General features: G+C 44.2%; 1 protein-coding gene across 5 annotated transcripts in view; it reads right to left on the reverse strand.

The window, feature by feature from the left end:
* Positions 1 to 19,296, reverse strand: part of PTPN13 (protein tyrosine phosphatase non-receptor type 13) — a 149,868-nt gene that overhangs the window by 100,656 nt on the left and 29,916 nt on the right. For all 5 annotated transcript variants that reach the window (XM_077300969.1, XM_077300966.1, XM_077300970.1 and 2 more), the window contains exon 2: positions 12,059 to 12,178. In XM_077300969.1, the coding sequence (XP_077157084.1) occupies positions 12,059 to 12,173 (115 nt within the window). In that variant the 5' untranslated portion in view covers positions 12,174 to 12,178. The remainder of the gene's footprint in view (positions 1 to 12,058; positions 12,179 to 19,296) is intronic.

The raw sequence follows: 19,296 nt of genomic DNA on the forward strand, positions 1-19,296 counted from the left end.
AAGGTGCTGTAATTGGATTAGTCAAATATACGCTGCGTCTCCCACACCGGCCTCTCTCCTGTGTCACCTGCCTTGGTTTTAAGGGACTGGTTTGTTGGCTTTCGGCTCCGCTCTGGTGAACTTAAGTGACGCACCGTATTGTACTCGTAAGAACCCACTATGCATCGTGAAGACAACCTGTATGACATTGAGGGATGCCTTCTATTTTTAGCATGCATCGTTTCTGCAAGCTGTCCAGTTGAAATAGGTGACATCAGATTTATACTGTTTTTTTCCTGGAGAATGAAAGGCACAGATTTGCTTTTCGACTTGCCTGAATACCCACGGATCACTGGAAAGACTTGTTGCTTCTGACTTCACAATGCAAGATGCAGCACGCACGGACAGCTGATACACCCTCCATAGGACAAGTGCTAACGTGAGTAATTAAAACAGGTGGAATAATACGACCGGCATTTTCAGGGCCGCAGCATTATCTCTGCACAGATTAACCAAATGCACACAACCCTCCTTTTAGAGGCTGAAATGTCAGCCAGCAACCAGCACCCTTTTCCTCCCTGTACTAACATAGGGCAATACCTGATACTACTTTGACTCTTGAAAGCTTAGACCAGGGATAGTCAAACTGCGGCCCTCCAGATGTCCATGGACTACAATTCCCAGAAGCCCCTGCCAGCAAATGCTGGCAGGGGCTTCTGGGAATTGTAGTCCATGGATATCTGGAGGGCTGCAGTTTGACTACCCCTGGCTTAGACCTTCAAAAGCTTGTGGGTTTCTGGACTCGAATCTAACTGTGCTGATTACTCTTGTAAATTGGAAATCAAAAGCCTATCATCTAGCTGCTGCACAAAGCCTACTTGGTAATTTGTGATCCAGGAAAGACACATGAAAGTATAGACTCTGTGTGCAGAGACAGAATTCCTCTGATTACCAGGCACGGAGATCAATAACGGGGGCAGTTCTGGTGCAAAATACCTGCCTATTACTGAAAACACCATGTAGGATTACATTAGCATTTTGTTTTACCTAACAGAACACGTTTTAGTTTAGATTCCTAGGAGCTAACCTTTCATTTACCAGCTACTCTGATCAACAGGGGTCTCAGGAAGAATTTTTCCTAGCCCAGCAAGCTGAGATTCTTTAACAGGAGATACCAGAACTGATCCTTGAACATTTTGCTCAGAGTGTGTTCACATGCTGAGCCAAGGTGCCCCAGCGTGACGCCTGTGGGCATTATGTCAACCATGACTACTTCCCTTGGCACCAAACAAGTTTTTTAGAAAGCAAAGGTACAAATTGATTTATCATTATGGTCCAAGACCAGCAAACAAAAATGGATTCCAGAATACAAAACAAAAGTGGCATGCACACTATATACCTATACCTATACCTATACCTATACCTATACCTATACCTATACCTACACCTATATGGAGTGTGTCTCATGGCTTAAGTGCCACTCAACGCGGCTATCCCGCCCCTGAGTGCCTCCTCCTCCAACCAGCTTGCCTGTCTCTACAGCAGTCAGCCAATCGCCTTCCATCTCCCACCCCTGACCACCCCCTCCTCCTTCCACTTCCCTTTGAGGCTCGGAGGCTGCAGATCCCTGCTGCATGAAAGCTGCCCCTGCTGGTTAGTTCCATAACAGCTGCCTGCAGCCTTTCCAAGACCTGGGGGGAGGGGGGGCAGTCCACAGAGTTCTTTCACTCCACCCCCCTAATCTAGCGCCCGTTGTATTCCTGAATGCAACCAGCTTGGCCCCTAGCATATATATATATATATATATAATATAAAGCAGCATAAAGAGTATAAAATATATAAATTACAGAATAAAACCATTCCTTCCCTCATTTATTCCAGAGTTTTCTGAGCCTAGATATCAAACTTGGTCTCCTTAAAAATTAATTCTTTATTCCTATCGGATAACGTACTGGAGAAGTGGCACATTCTCCATCTGCCGGGGAAATCTTGAGTTGTAGGAATGATGAGAGCCTCACAAACCTGCTTATAGATTTTACAATCAACGATGATGTGTTCTAGAGTCTCAACATTCCCGTCACAACAGAGGCACCAGTATCCTTCCAATGGAATCTTTTTATATCTGCTTTCCATAACAGCAGAAGGGAGCACATTGTGCCTCATTAAAGCAGGCCCAGCCACTGTATGGCACGGTTTGTTGTTGGCTGCCCTCATTCAAATGAAAGGATTTTCCCATGGCTGTTGTTCTAGCCACATCCATCTGAGGGTTAGGATTGATAATCACCTGAAACTTCTTTAGGTGTGTGCTTCCGTTTCCCTTCAGGCCTCAAGAACTTCTTTTGGAAAGCAGAGAGAGAGATTTGTTCTTAGAGTCCACGGAGCTGGGCTGTTGTATGAGGGCAGATAACTGTTCAAGAGTAGAATTTCATCCCCTACTTTTCCAGGCTTGTTGTCCTCTAAGCCAGTGGTCCCCAACCTTTTTATCACCGGGGACCACTCAACGCCTTTTACTGAGGCCCGGTGGGGGGGTAGTTGACTCCTCTACTCTCAACCACTGCCCTAATGCTCTCTGGTCGCTATGGTCATGTTTAAACATCCCTTCAAAATAAGATACAGACACGCCACAACAATGAACATAAGGAACATTTTATTTTCATGGAAATTTTAACTCATGACAATGACAAATCAATGGGAACCCTGAGCTTGTTTCTCTGCAACGAGATAGTCCCATCTGGGAGTGATGGGAGACAAGGACACCTGAAGTGTGTTGTAAAGGGCCGGGGGGGATGAAGTAACGGGCCTGGGGGGGGAGAAGGCGTCCTTCGGGACCCACCTCCAATTAGTCGAAGGACCACATGTGGTACGTGGCCCACAGGTTGGAGATCGCTACTCTAAGCGGCTCGGCCATGCTCCCAAAGTGCAGATAATGCTAACCTTGAGAGACCAACCGTGGGATTCTGAACAAGGCCATTCCACATGTTCAGCATGGATGCCTTACAATTGTTTTGCAAGCCAAGGAGGAACATATTGTGTTTGGCTCTGCCTCCATTAGGGGTTGGCTCCACCTCCCAAAGCAGCCATTTTGGGGGTGGCGCTCACCACCTCTCCCAAAATTCCAAAGGTGCCTATATACTCCAAAAGGTAGAAGACCCCTGCCCTGAGTAATATCCTCACTAATACCGATCCCACCTCCCAAATTTCAATAGGTTGGAAGGTATGTTATGTTGGATCATTTTACAGCATGCTGCAAAGATATATCGAATACCAAGGTTCTGATTTTGTATCATGAAGAGTTCTGTAACACTAAACCACCTTTTGAGGCAGGCCATTAACGTTCTACTTTACAAATGAAAGAACTGAAGCTGAATGAACACATATTACTGTATGGTTATTAATACAGATTGTATTTCATGTATTGTTCATATGTTCTATGTAAACCGCCCTGAGTCTCCGGGGAGGAGGAGGAGGAGGAGGAGGAGGAGGAGGAGGAGGAGAAGAAGAAGAAGAAGAAGAAGAAGAGTTGGTTCTTATATGGCGCTTTTCCCTACCCGAAGGAGCCTCAAAGCGGCTTACAGTCGCCTTCCCATTCCTCTCCCCACAACAGACACCCTGTGGGGTGGGTGAGGCTGAGAGAGCCCTAATATCACTGCTCAGTCAGAACAGTTTTATCAGTGCCGTGGCGAGCCCAAGGTCACCCAGCTGGTTGCATGTGGGGGAGCGCAGAATCGAACCTGGCATGCCAGATTAGAAGTCCACACTCCTAACCACTACACCAAACTGGCTGTATATAAGTATAATATATATATAAGTATAATATATACTGGCTGTATACAAGTATAAGGGCAGTATATAAGTACAATAAATAAATAAATCATGAGTTTCAACATCTCTAAAAGCCTGAACAACAGCTCTCAAACTATTTTTTTTAAATGTATCCAAATCAGGATAGTATTTTTGAAATGCAGCTCTCAGAATTTATTTCAATCCAGCATGGATTAGAGTAGGTTTACCGACTGCCCTCCTAGCCAGCTATAGGATAACCAGTATATTCTAGTGCTAGAAAAAAAAAAGATTACAACTTGATTTAAAAAAAACCAAAAAATTGAATATAAAATTAACATTGGGACAGAAACCGTGTTATAGCTGTGGATTTCGGATATGTGTGACACTCTTGTTCAGAGGTGTAGTCTGGGAACCTCAGCAGGCAAAAGTGGTGCCTTTGTTCTTATCTTCTAGAAGCAAGAATTAAGTAAGTCGTTGGCATGCTTAAGGGCATTCTCACATAAAAGTTCTGAAGAATTAGCATTTGACACTACTTGCTAGGGAGCTGACAGGGGAGGTGTTCTAACGAGGGTGGAAGAAAAAATCTGTTGTTTTTTTTGTTTCAAATTAAAAATTATATTTCATTTAAAGTTTCTGCTACAGTAATTTTCTGTTCTAAATTATCTGGGTTTAAAAGGGAATCTGAACAGCATACATGGAATATCCTAACACGGAACTTGTTTATGAAGGAAGGACAAAACGTTTTTCTTTTAAAGAAAGGTGTGTGTGTGTGTAGGGGAAATGACAAAAGTCGTCATGTGGCATAAGAGGGTGCCTCTGATCATACAAAAGAGCTGCTAACTTAGTGCACACTGGACCACTTAAATGTATGCGCCATGTGGATTCCTGTACCCCTGGCGCTACAGAACGCCTGATCCACATGCTCGTGAATGCATGTCAGGAAAATGATTAAAATACCAAGATCATGCAAACCAAAATCCTTCACCCAGCTGAAGGGAAGCGGATGGATAACAATATTTCCTGATCCCATCCCAGGTTGTTAATAAAGATTCGTAGCTGCAGGCTTGCATTTGATGTGGTAAAAACTCTCCAGAGTGATTAATCAACACCAACAACATTTCACAAGCAACTCTTTTCCAGTAACACACATGCAGGGAAAGGGGGAGGGGGGGAATGTCAACTACATTTAAGATCATTTGTTTGATTTTATTATTTCATAATAAAAACCCTATTGACAGAAGCTTCAGGCACATTCAATTCTTTCCGTATCAGTGCAGTTCTATCAAAGAATTTCGGAGACAATTCTGATATTTCAAAACCAGATCGCGTTTATAAAGAGATGACTGAATTCACAAAGGTCTTTAGGGATGCAAAAAAAAAAAATCAAGTTGCCTTGGAGGTCATTGTAAACTTTGGAGCAGCGGCTTACAAGTTCCATCTGACCCCTCCTCACCCTTCGCCTCCCACCCTAGAGGTATTGCTGGGGATGTTAGGGATGGGATGATGTTTCTGCCGTATCTTTATTCTATAGCAGGGGTAGTCAACCTGTGGTCCTCCAGATGTTCATGGACTACATTTCCCATGAGCCCCTGCCAGAAAACGCTGGCAGAGGTTCATGGGAATTGTAGTCCATAAACATCTGGAGGACCACAGGTTGACTACCCCTGTTCTATACTGCCTGATATTGTTGTATTTTATGTTGTTTTTTTTTATGTCAGGGGTTTTAATGGGATTTTTTAGATTACATCTGACATTTGTAACCCACCACAAACCTTCGGGGAGTGACAGGAAAGAAATCACAAAATAAACAAACAAACAAACAAAATTCCAATGCAGCTAATTCCCAACAATTTCAAACAAGCTGCAGTCCTTTGAGTCTCCACTGGAAGCCGCTTGAGCAAAGTGGGACTCAGTTTGGAATCAGCAGATGCAGGATCAGGTTTTCTTTACAGGGCTGGTTCAGACGTAACAGGAAAACACAATCTGATTCAATTGACAATGGCGGGAAATGCTCTCAAGTCACAGCCAACTGATGGTGACCTCGTAGGGTTTTCAAAACAAGAGATGTTCGGAAGCTATTTACCATTGCTTACCTCTATGTCCCTTTTTTTTGTTTTGCTGTCAAGTCACAGCTGATTTATGGCCACCCATGGGTGTTTTCAAGGCAAGACACGTTCAGAGGTGGCTTGCAGTTGCCTGCCTCTGTGTCATAGCCCTGGGATTCCTTGGAGGTTCCCCTCCCAAAATCTGACCAGTGCCGACCCATCTTGGCTTCCAAAACCTGATGATACCAGGGGAGCTTGGGGTGTCTGTGTAGTTGGCCATCATCAATTGATCATCTCAACCTGTGCCATCAAGCCAGGTCTCAGTATGGTAAGATGTACACCTCCAGGCAAGATCTGAAGGTGGTTTATCAAACACAGTTAGTCTCAATTACGATTTTGCATTATGGATGAACATGGTACCCTCATTTAATCCTGGTTTATCTTCACACTGACACTCTGGACCTGTCCTGTCCAGAGTCACCTGGAAAGAACAGGTCAAAAGCTAAACAGCTCTAGCTTTCAGTAGCCTCCCACTAGCAGCCAAATCTCCCAGCCCTCTGTCCAGGTCTGAATTGCAATGAACTCTTCACTCCATCCTTGTCTGTGATCTCTTTTGGACCCGGTAAGGGGACATCTTCCATCTACCCAACCCTGATGAAAAGTAATGCCAGCGGAACCCCAGCTGTCTTGCCTGCCCCCGTTTCAGCAATAAAGCAGTTTTCACATGCACCCTCATCGCCCTTATTAGACTACAGACATGTGGGGGCAGGGGAAACTAGATCTAGAGGAAGGGAATGCAAACTCCCTGCCCCAGAATTTCTCATAGCACAGATATCCTTTCCCATTCAGACTGAATCTATTTAAGTTAAGAAGCTGGGAGAGCAGTCAGGTCTATCAGGAGAAAGTCCAACAACTAAGGCCAGGATTTTGGGAGATGGGCTGGGATTACATGATCCACTTAGGTCCGAACCATGATTGCAATAACTATATCTGAGGGACTGCTTATCTGCTTATGCCCCCCGCAGAGCCTTGCACTCTGCGGGTACAAATTTGTCCTGAGCACCTGGGACATTCACCTGGCCTCAACCAGGGGAGGGCCTTCTTGGCCCTGGCCCCAGATGGTGAAATGAGCTCCCAGAAGAGCTAAGGAGCTTGCTAGATTCCACAGGGTGTGCAAGATGGAGCTCTTCCACCAGGCGTTTGGTTGAGGCCAGGGTGGTGACCAGAGATGGCATCTGTGGACCCCCCCCCCCCCATGAGTATGATCTGCCCCTGGACAGACAGGATTATAGGAGCATCAATGCTGACCTGGCTGGAGCAGTTATTGGGTTGGGAAAAGTATGCTGCCACTTGCCTTTGGCGTCTATTTTCAGCTATTTATGTTTAAGGGGGTTTTATGCGGCGCTTTATTGGTTTTATGCTGTGAACTGCCCTGAGACGATTTGTCATGAGGGGCACTATAGAAACATGAAAAACAAACAAATAAAGTGTCTGCACGTTGCAACAGACTTATGGTACCCTCTGCAAGGGGCTTTCAGAGGACTTTATTTATTTTATTTATTTATTTTGGGTAGTTATATCCCACCACTCCCGGAACTGGCTCATGGCAGGCTACAGATAGTTACATGCCATTCTCCGTTGCAGCTCAGAGTGGTTCACATTGGAACTTTCGCGAAAACAGTACAATACAACAGACACCTTATTTTGAATATAGGAGCCTGAGTCAAAAGGCATTCTTAACAATAGGAACAATATGTTGTGAGCCGCCCTGCGCCCTCCGGGAAAGACGGCATATAAATTGAATAATAAACAAACGTGGCACAGATCCTTACTTCCCTCCAACCTGGAGCTAACTACCAAGAGTTAATTGAATTTGGGGGTGGAAAGGAATCAATTTTCTGCAGGATGTCTTCAAAGAGGAAATGATGAGTGTCAACCTGCAGATGGCCAATCTAGACCTCTGGGGTAGCAACACAGCAGGTCCCGTTTTTTGTAGAGGTGAGTGGTCTTTCAGCAAGTTGATTGCAGCTCAGAATCTCCCACTGATGGGGTTCTCGTAGAATCAAGACCTGCCTTGCTGGATTACACCAAAGTTCTACCTGCAGGTCTTCCTGTGGGCTTCCTCTGGCCCAGCAGGGAGTCCCTGCCTCTCTTATCTCAGATTAGAGACTAATGTTTCTATCCAATTAGCTGCCTTGCTGTGGCTGTTATTTACAGGAGGAGACTCCCAGCGCTTGCAAAAGAAGACTTTAAAATTATTATTGGCACTGCAATCCAATTCCCTGGCAGAACGTAACTGTGCAGATTGCAAAGCATTTCCCCCCCAATCCAAAGGATGGGTGGAGAGGCAAGGAAAAGAACCTCAGATGTATTGCCAGCAAGCTATGGTTCAGATCTGGGCATCATTCCACCACACACATAGGGCTACCGTAACAGGCCATGCAGAGTTTTTTCAGCCTAAATCTGTGGAGGTCACTGACAGTAACTCACAGTGCAGGCCTAAAGGGAATTATACCTTTCTAGCTCCACTGAACTCAGTGGGCTTAAATGGGCACAACTTTATTTAGGATTGCACTGTGACCGCCCATGAAACAGCAATTCCCTGGTTCTAATCTTGCTTCTGCTATGAGCTTGGTACAGTGCCAGAAATTGAGGGAGAAGAAGGAAAAGAAGAAGATGGAGAAGGAGGAGGAGGAGGAGGAGGAGGAGGAGGAGGAGGAGGAGGAGGAGGAGAAGAAGAAGAAGAAGAAGAAGATGATGATGATGATGATGATGATGATGATGATGATGATGATGATATGCCACTTTTCTCTACCAGGAGTCTCAAAGTAGCTTACATTCTCCTTTCCTCTCCCCACAGCAGGCACCCTGTATGGTAGGTGAAGTTGAGAGACCTCTGAGAGGACTGCCTGGTCAAAACAGCTGTATCACCGTGATGAGCCCAAGGTCACCCAGCTGGCTGCAAGTGGAGGAACAGGGATTCAGATCCAGCTCGCCACTCTTAACCACCAAGCTGGTATCTACACCACGGGCCTGACCCCGTCCCCCATCCCACAACCAAAACTATTTGGGGTCAGCTGAAACACCAATGTTTTACTGATTATTATTTATGTGTCTTATACTTTATTGTCACTTTACGTTCGGATAGAGAGGGTTCTAAATATTAAGATTTCCTTATTTATCCCAAGACAAGCCACTATGCTTCAAGGTTTATGCACGATATGTGGCTAATGCTGCTATTTCATGGGGCTACCCATGAAACGCTGGCAGGGGCTCATGGGAATTGTAGTCCATGGACATCTGGAGGGCCGCAGTTTGACTACCCCTGGATTAGAGTGACTGATTCACTGACGATGGGTCAGTGGCTACTACCCACAATGGCTCTGCTTTCAGAGGAAGTCAGCATCAGAATTCAGCATCAGAATTCAGCATCAGAATTCCGAATTCCTCTGAGACGACATCAGAGGAAGGCCTCAACCTCCCTGCCCTGTTGTTGAAACTTCAGAAGAACTGGTCGGCCACTGTGTGAGACAGGAGGCTGGACTAGGTGGATCACTGGTCCGATCCAGCAGAGCTTATATTATAATTGCTGTGATCATCCCATATAAAGCATTTTTAAGGAGAGCTGAGCGTCAGTTCCACTGGTCGATTATATCATAGTTTCTACTGCATTTTCGGCTCCTTTCTGGTTTTCATCAAAGAATAAGAGGAGAATTTCAGAAAGCGGATAACCAATTCCACAGGAGAAAATTAAATTATTCCTATTATCAAACTCATTCAGCTTTCCCGGAAGGGGGGGGGGGGACAACTTGATTTTTTAATTGCTTTTCCACAGAAGTAGAAAAATGTGCTTTGCCACAGAAAGAAGACTTAAAAGGCCTTCAAACAAACTCCATGTGGGCTGCATATGCCATCATTTGTGCTCTTTGGAAGCATAAAATTAATTAATTTTGCAATTAATGATTTAATTTTGGAACAACTGAGGTGGCAGGGCACCTTTGAAGAATTGTTTCCGCTGTAGGCATGTGCAGCCTGAAACATATAACTGCAAAAGAACTCCAGGTTCCAACATTCTGCTTGGTAAGGACAAAATTCCAGAATCTGGAGAAAGATTCAGCGGATGATTTTGTAAGCATCACTGCTTTTGCATACTCAACAACGTTACATAAATGCTGAATAATTCTACGACCGCAGGGAAGACTGATATACCGTAAAGTCATATGTCCTCCCCTCTTTCACAGTCCTTTCCAGAGAGTAAAGGTAAAGGTAAAGGTATCCCCTGTGCAAGCACCCGGTCATGTCTGACCCTTGGGGTGACGCCCTCTAGCGTTTTCATGGCAGACTCAATACGGGGTGGTTTGCCAGTGACTTCCCCAGTCATTACCATTTACCCCCCAGCAAGCTGGGTACTCATTTTACCGACCTCGGAAGGATGGAAGGCTGAGCCAACCTTGAGCCGGCTGCTGGAATTGAACTCCCAGCCTCATGGGCAAAGCTGTCAGACGGCTGCCTTACCACTCTGCGCCACAAGAGGCTCTTTTCCAGAGAGTACAAAAGTTAATCCTGACGCGGGCAAAAGGCTCGGCACAAAGTTTCCCTGCCTCTAAGAATTCAATACTACCAGGCTACATAGAATCCACTTCAGCAAGAAGGAAAATGTCACAAAGAAATGAAGAAGGAAAGAAAAGGAGAAACAGTACATAACTGTGCTTCTCAAAGCAAAACAGAAACCCATACTCGCACAATTATTCAGATAAACTGCAATCCTGACCCCACAGTACTTTCTCCTCTATGCACTCCAGCAGAGAATGGTTTCAGAACTGCAAAAAAGTCTGACCTTTGAGACTCCTTTTTGTTTCAAGAGGTTGGGAGTAGGAGGAGAGTAGGCCTCACCCTCTGCCCCCTGACTCTGCCCCCAAAATATGTCATTACAAAGCCAGAATTCCAAATGCGTTGAATGGGAACTTTTTATTCCAACCATTTATCCAGTTCAATTTTTCACAGTGCTGATGCAAATGTCAACTGTTACTAATATTATAAAGTCTTGTAGTTGAGGAGGAGCGCGGAGGAGGTTGTAGAAACCAGATCCTTGTATACGCTCAGCTTACTTTTTTTTCTTAACTTTTTGTGGATGTATAAAAGAGAAAGATGGGCAGGCTGCATTGCTGGGCCTGTCAATCTCTCATCGCCCACCTCACAGGACTGTTGTGAAGATTAATCATAGGAGAACAGGGTTGCCAAGCCCCATATAAGAGAGGTGGATCCCTTGTGCTTAGCTCCAAATTCTCATTGTGATGACATCACTTCTGAGAAAAACCCAGAAGGGATGGCGGTAGCTTTAGGGCTTAATGGAAATTCCAAGCAATTCTTAGAGCTATCACCATTGCTTCTGGAAGGGACATCATCATGCCTGCAAAGCAACACGTCCCCCGTTAACCCTTCCCAGCCCTGAGCTGCTTGGTGGAAGGGTGGGATAAAAATGTGAATGGATTCTACCTAACAGACCAATAAGAAAAAGCCTAGTCAATAAGCACAGCATCTAAAAACAACCCGCCATTTTGCTCCCACTACATTAAAATCCACCAGGTGGCCCCCTGAAGATATCAGGACCCTGCCTGAACTGCCACAATTCCGCCTGCAGGGCCTGCAAAAGGGAGCTCCTCCACCAGGCATTTGCTGGAGGCTGACCAAACCCAAATAACATCCACAGGTCCCCCTCAGACATCCCCTCCATGGCCTGAACCAGTCTGACCTCTCTGAGGGCCTTAGCCAAGTTATCGCTCCTGTTATGTTGTTGTTGTTGAAGATTGTGTTATTCAGAATCACTGCTAGATTGTTGTTGTTATATTTGACTATGTTATATGTTAGGTCGTTCCATGTATCCCACCATGATGTTAGATGTAAACTGCCCTGAGCCGTATGGGAGGGTGGTATAAAAATCTAATAAATAAAAATAAAATAAAAGAAAGAAAGAATGAAACAAAACCCTTCAGTTGTTGGGTTCCATGACTCCCTTCTGCAACAGTTATATGCTTTCCTTGAAAGCTGATACAGTCAAAAGGGAGTCAATGGATCCCAACAGACAGATATGATGTAACATTAAATAACTTTCAAAGTTTCAAGACTGCTTGTAGTGAAAAGTTTGTTCTTTTATATAAACCTGTGACAGTACTCTCCCCTCTCCACAGGTAAACCTTGAGGCCCACCTCACCCTAGCATTTCTGGCTACCAGCCCAATTATTCTGCCTTACCTTTACGGAACAATTCTTGAAGGCTTTCGGCGCTTTGATTCAATACAGCCCATATTTCTTCTTCATGTAGCGGTCCTCCCCGAACCTCAAGGGCTTCAGCTAGTGATACATGCATGTTACCTAAGGAAACAAGAGATGACTTGTTTTCAGAAAGTTCACTCATCCTTTGCTCAATTTCTTTCTTAGGGGCAGTATCTCCAGAGAATCCAGGTGAAATTTCGCTCGGAAGGCAAATGATTGCTTTGTTGCATACCTGTTCTAACTTGCCTTCCAAAAAAGCATCATTCACATTCCTGAAAGTGTCACCATCATGCGGGGCTCATGGGAAATTATAGCTTGTCAGAACTGACAAACAGACGACAACTAGATGGACTGAACATCTGGTTCAATATTTTTCTTTATCATCAAGTCGCAACAAACTTAGGCGACCCCCATTGGGGTTTTTCAAGGCAAGAAATGTTCAGAGGTGGTTTGCCATTTCCTGCCTCTCCATAGTGACTCTCGGATTCTTCCCTGGTCTCCAGCTTAACTTCCAAAACCTGATGAGATTGGGCTATCTTGGGCTATCCAGGTCAGGATGGGTCAGCAGTGGGCAAATGAAAACAAGATGCAATTCAATAAGGGCAGAGTTCTCACAAAAATGAGAATCATGTGCACTAGATGGGAGATACACTTCTGTGTGCAGTATGTGCAAATGAGATGTTGGGGCATTTGTGTATGTGGATGTAAAGTCCCATCAAGTCACGGCCAACTTATGGTGACCACAGAGAGTTCTGAAGGCAAGAGAGGGACAGAGGTGGTAACGACTCTGAACGTCTGTGGTGGTCTCCCATCCTGACCTGGCTTAGTTTCCAAAATCTAATGAGATTGGTTTAACTTGGACCATCCAAGGCAGGGCTAAACCTTATTACCCAACATAATTACCTTATTGGCAAGAGATTTTAGGGACAAGATCTTCTTAAACATTATCATCTTAAAATAATCTAAATCCAGATGTTTCAACAGCTTCTTCACATTATAGCCAGAGCTATGGGCACCCCATAAAAGATCAGCACAAGTAACAACATGGAACAAAGTTTGACTCCAGTGGCCCCTTTAGGACCAACAAATTTAATTATGCGTATAAGCTTTTTGTGCATGCACACTGAGGCTTTGCTGTCCCTGATTACTGGAGATACAATCCAACCACAGCTCTGGCTTCTGAGATTTCACTCCCCTTCCCTACCTACAAAACAATAACTCTCCTCCTGGCCTTCAAATCAGAAGCAACAAAGCAAGAAAAAGAGTGGGAAAGGTGATTTCCCAGTTTTTCTAAATCCACCCCCTCCTCCCACAAACACACATTTTTCTGTAGGTGGCGGAAAGGTTAAGATGTGGAAAAAGCCATTCCCAAATGTATACTATTCTAAAGAAGAGTGGTGGGTGGATGATGTAAAAATGTACTTCAGGTGGAAACAATCTGTCCACGGGTGTCACGTAGAGTTCAGGCAAGTCGAAAGGTGATTGTAAATTCACATTCCTGCAGGACTAGCCATTTTTCAAAAAATATGCAAAACTGATTTCTGTTTGGCAATAGTGGCAGAGAGAATTCAGTGTCTATCAGAGATTTTAGTCCAAGTCTGGGCTTTCTCCTCCTGTCCTGGTCCAAAGGTCTGAACTGCTATTAGTAAAGAGAAGCAAATGCTCTAGCTTAATGGTCTGAGTTCACTTAAATGTTTGGAGCTGCTTCATAGTTGCCTGTAATCCCCGTCAGCTTGTCCTGCCAAGAACTGTGTGCAACAGATGTGTTCTTGGAGAAAGAACTGTGTAGCTGCCTAGATGTGCCAGAAGTCATGAAAATCATCGATCTGACAAATACACCTCTATTCAGCCAAATAACAGCTTTGATAATTTCCCCCTTAGATATAAGAAAATACATCTATTTTTGGAATCGATATATTCACCCTCTCGAACCAGCCGTCTCAGGGTCATCAGATCTAATGCACGTGAGAAAATGCACTGCTATAAAATAAATGCTCCAAGTGTTTTAATTGTGTTCTAAATCATCCGGATTTAGTTTTGAAGTTGCTCTTGCAAAAAATGGAGAGCAACACAAAGACCTACCCAAGGTGCATTTAGGCTGCCTGCTAAAACTTGCTTGTCTTAGAAACCCAAGAAGTGAAAGAAGTTTCTAGCTGTCATCTCCATCAGGTCTAAAACTCTTTACAAAAAAGGAACGGACGCGGATTCCCTGTGAATTCATAACTAAATTCACAAACAATGTCCTGTTTGTAGCCTTACTCTCTCCGAAGTTATGTCTCTCAAAGAACTGAAATCGTACAGCCAGCCACTGTGGTGGTAAAGGAAAGTCCTGTCAAGTCTCAGCCAACCTATGGTGAACTCATACATGGTTGGCCAAACTGTAGCTCTCCAGATGTCCATGGACTTCAATTCCCATGAGCCCCTGCCAGCACTGTGCTTGCAGGGGCTCATGGGACCTGTAGTCCATGGACATCTGGAGAGCCACAGTTTGGCCACCCCTGCAGGGTTTCCAGGGAAGGAAATGTTCAGAAGTGGTTTGCCATTGCCTGTCTCTTACAACCCTGGACTTCCCTGGTGATCTCCCATCCAAACAGTATCCATGAAAGTCCTCGGACTGGCAAGTAGCTGCCAATCTAAGTAAACAATATGATCCTGGTGAGCCATTGGTCTGATTTGGTATATGGTAGCTTCATATGTTCATGGGTATGAGTTTCTCAAACAGATGAGTTGGTCCATTGATGCAGAACCAAGCTCACCAAAGTTCACAACGGAAGATGACCATCATCCTCACAATGTTCTTATTGACTTCACCTCTGGAGGCACCCAGAAACCACGCAAACCTGTTTCTTGGTCAAGCCGTGTAAAACCAAATGGCACACGTGAATCAAAACTTCCAATTGCTCTCACAATAATCTTTTACATGTGTGCTGTTTTTTAATACGACCATGAAAAACGTTGTTTGAAGCAAGTCTCAGCCAAACCAAAAATCATGCCTTGTCCTCCAGAGCTATTCAGTCAGGGTCACAAATTACAAAATCGAATAAAAACAAACAAGCAACAAGGCTTTATTGGCATGAAAGAAGATGGAGCAAACTTAATAAATAAGGGTAAATAACCCTTCAAAATGATTATGTGAGTCTTGTATTCAGTCCTAAACTTAATCTTCAGCATGATCCATCAGAGGCATAATCCTTGTTTTTTGGGCGATCTTACTCCACTGTATTAGCATGGCTGTCTGAAACAGCTATATGTGAAAGGGCCTGTCTTTTTAGATGGGTGCTCCCCTTTTCCCTACTTTCATTTCTAATTTGCATGTCCAAGGAATTGCCACTGAGGCTAATCCAATAACAGAAAGTGACTAATGGCATTTCAGAGAGCTGGTTAGCTCTGGTAACCCAATTTAAATAGGCAGGTGAGCTCAGGAGATGCAATAATTCACTTCCATTAATAACTCAGCTGTTGCTTTGGTGACCATGTACAAGTGCAACAAAAAGAATGATTATTTTTAAAGGAAAAAATGTGTTAATTATTGTTAATTTATTAAATGTTTTCCTTTAACTAGGTTTTCCTTATTTTGCTCATTCCCACAATAACTCTGTGAAGGAGGACATTTACACAAGTCCAAAACAAATGCTCAGCTATAAACTCTGGACTATAACAAGGAAGGAAGAAAATCATGCTTGGAAAGTGTTTCAGTCTTTTTATTCATAATATTTACACACTGCCTGCTTCCCCAGCAAACTATATGTATATATATTTATATACACCGCCCATATATAAAAATATTTATATACCGCACTCCCAAATGCTTAGGGCAGTTTACATAAATCAGGAACGATACAGATATGCTTGCAGAAACTCATTCTAGCAGAAAAATATGGAGAACTATCAGCAGGGTGGTAATGCAGCCGACATGCTGTCTGAAGCTCTGCCTAGGAGGCTGGGAGTTCGATCCCAGCAGCCGGCTCAAGGTTGACTCAGCCTTCCATCCTTCCGAGTTTGGTAAAATGAGTACCCAGCTTGCTGGGGGGTAAACGGTAATGACTGGGGAAGGCACTGGCAAACCACCCCGTATTGAGTCTGCCATGAAAATGCTAGAGGGCGTCACCCCAAGGGTCAGACATGACCCGGTGTTTGCACAGGGGATACCTTTACCTTTACCTTTATCAGCAGATAGAGTTATCAGTAAAACTACCGACAGCAGAAAAGACTTCCTTTAAAAAAAATTATTCCAAAGCACAAATGTACACCTGTGTTTTTTCTGTATTACTAGTAGCTGTGATCACGTGCAGTAATTTGCTAGTTGGGATCAGCTTGAATAGTTAACTAATCCTACCAGTACTTCTTTAGAAACTAGACTGGCTGCTAAGCAGTACATTCATTTTTATATAAGGAATATTCTTGTTTTTTTTGAAGAGTCTTAATTTCTCCTGTGGGCGACCTGTGATAAATCAGGAGGCCTGCCAGAAGTCTGCATGCCTCCAAGGAATCACACAGGCAAGCTCCGACTGGATTTTTCTTGTCTATGTAACAAAAAGCAGGTACTACAGACAAGATGCTGATTCTTACAAATTACTTCGCAAACCCATTCCCTTTCATCTTCTTAAAGGAAGTGATGACCACTCGCTCTGCAAACTGTTTCTACCTGGTAGGAAAAGCCTTTCCCTCTTTGGCTGAATAAGAATGGAGATTTCCTGAAGGGCAGGTGGAATTTTAATCTGTCAGGATTGTGCAACTATTTTAGGGCCTGTCAAGGAAGGGATGCTGCTGGCAATAAAGGGGATCCTAGAAATCTCATTAAGGTTTTGGAACAAAGACAGATTTACAGCAGGAAATTTGTACCTTTTAAAGTAACTTGGAGGTAACACCATATGGAATAAGGAGAGGTGGGATCGGATTTCCCTTTGCTGAGAAGAACGAGGCTTTCACCACCTTGATTACCACACTGTAAGTACAATATTCTTTTACAGACAACTTGGTTTTGAAGTCAGAGCACAGTTATCAGTCACTTCTGTACAATTCAACGTAAGGAATATTCTTCTAAGGCAGGGGTAGTCAAACTGCAGCCCTCCAGATGTCCATGGACCACAATTCTCAATTCGCTGGCAGGGAATCATGGGAATTGTAGTCCATGGACATCTGGAGGGCCACAGTTTCACTACCCCCTGTTCTAAGGGAATTATAATACAGGTGAAACAGTCACAGGATTCATTGATGTCTGACAGGACTGAAGTTGTTTTGCCCTTGTTTCCAACATCCATTCATCAAAGACAATGGTTCTCAACCTGGGGGTCGGGACCCCTTTGGGGGTCAAACAACCCTTTGACAGGAGTTGTGGCAGGTCAAGCAGCTTGGCCGGGGGGGGGCACCATCCACACAACAGCCTTGCGGGGTAGATCAAGATAGAGCGTCCATCTGTCTGGAACAGCGGAAAAGAGCGAGATCAGCATGGTGGGACAAGAGGCAGAACTGAACTGAGAAACCCCAGGGGGGAAACCAATTTATCTACAATCATGAACAATGGATCTTCATGCCATTGGTCAGTTTCAGTTTAATTTCTGTGAAAGAACACTTGCAGAATTTTATGGTTGAGGGTCACCACAACACGGGGAACTGTATTAAAGGGTTGTGGCATTAGGAAGGTTGAGAACCACTGGTCGAAGATGACCAAGGGGACAAAGCAACTCTCTCCCCCATCCTCTCATGATAGTGTTTGGATAGATTTAAATACAATACATCGTATCTTTGAGGAAAGGAAGGAAAGGGGGGAAATCACACACAAGGGATGCCTAAAGGGAGAAAAAAATACGCATTGGGGGGGAAGAAACTAGTGTCTTGAAGAAATCTCGAAGCGACTTACAATCGCCTTCCCTTCTCCTACCCACAACAGGAGCCTTATGAGGTACGTTGAGCTGCAGGAGTGCTGAGGGAACCGTGACTGGCTCAAGGTCAGCCAGAAGGATTTATGAACAGCAGGAAAAAGAATAGATTCGAATGGGTCGCCATGCTGGTCTGAAGAAGCACAATAAAACCAGAGTCCACTGGCACCTTTAAGACCAACAAAGATTTATTCATGGCGTGAGCTTTCGAGTGCAAGCACTCTTCCTCAGACTGGCTGCTCATAAAGGAAGAAAGATTGGGTAAGCCCAATCTGTCTCATTAAAAAAACGTAATGTGTAGTCTGGCTCCTCGCCACCAGTTCTGAGAAGCCATAAGTCGTCTGAAACTTAATAGCACATGCTGAAAGGGCTCGTGGGAATTGTAGTCCGTGGCTTTCTGGAGAGCCACAGTTTGGCCAACCCTGTTAATCCATCAGGAAGGAAGAACACATTGATACCAACGTTCAAGGTATCGTTAAATAGCACTTCAGAGAGATAGATGCATCATTAAGAACGTCTGTTGGCTGGGCTGCTAGAGAATAAATCCATATCTGGCTCCATTAATGACTTCTATAGACACAAAGCCTTTATCAGAGGCTTATGCCGTCTAGCTTAAATCTTGCAATTAGGAGGTTTAACTCCAGATTAGTTGAGAAAGCTACTTGGGGACTCTGGATGACTATGGCAATGAAGGTGCAGGTAACAGAAATGGGGGAGGTTGTTAAAGAAAAAGCATACTTTTCTTGGAAGCTTGGATTATATTGTCACTTTTCCTAAATAAACTGGGTTAAAAATTCAGCTTATGACCCTCATGACAGGGAATTAAAGGCTGCTTTTCTGTTTAAGAGAAAATACCTTTAATGTTTAAGGTAAGCATTATAAATATGACATGTGAGAGATATTTCCTCTTTGCCTTCTCTGAAAGCTCCCATAATCTCTCCTTTTTTCCCTGCTTCTTTGTCTCCTTCCTACCCACTAAACAACCTGCACTGATATATCCCTATATCCAGACTTCCTGCCTTTCCTCCCTCTTCAGCCTTCACACAGAAAAAACTCTGGCCAAGATGCAAAGTGCTAGCAGCTGGGTTCACTTGCATGGCGGGGAACCTGAAGGCCTTGGAGAGGGGCTCACACATCTGAATGCCTCTCCCCACATTATTTCCTTGTACCCTCCTCCTGGCAACCCCCTCTCCCCATCCTCACTTTTTGCTGCTTCTTTTTCTCCTGCCTTCCTCCTCCCGCTCTGAGAGAACTGGGACCGGCGCAAGAACTATGGACTTGTTTGATTGTTGTTTTGTTGCACTGTTATTCTTCTGTTGTTGTTATTACCATTTCTGT

This window comes from Paroedura picta, chromosome 10 (assembly GCF_049243985.1).
Source record: "Paroedura picta isolate Pp20150507F chromosome 10, Ppicta_v3.0, whole genome shotgun sequence".
In the NCBI taxonomy this organism is placed as follows: Eukaryota; Metazoa; Chordata; class Lepidosauria; order Squamata; family Gekkonidae; genus Paroedura; species Paroedura picta.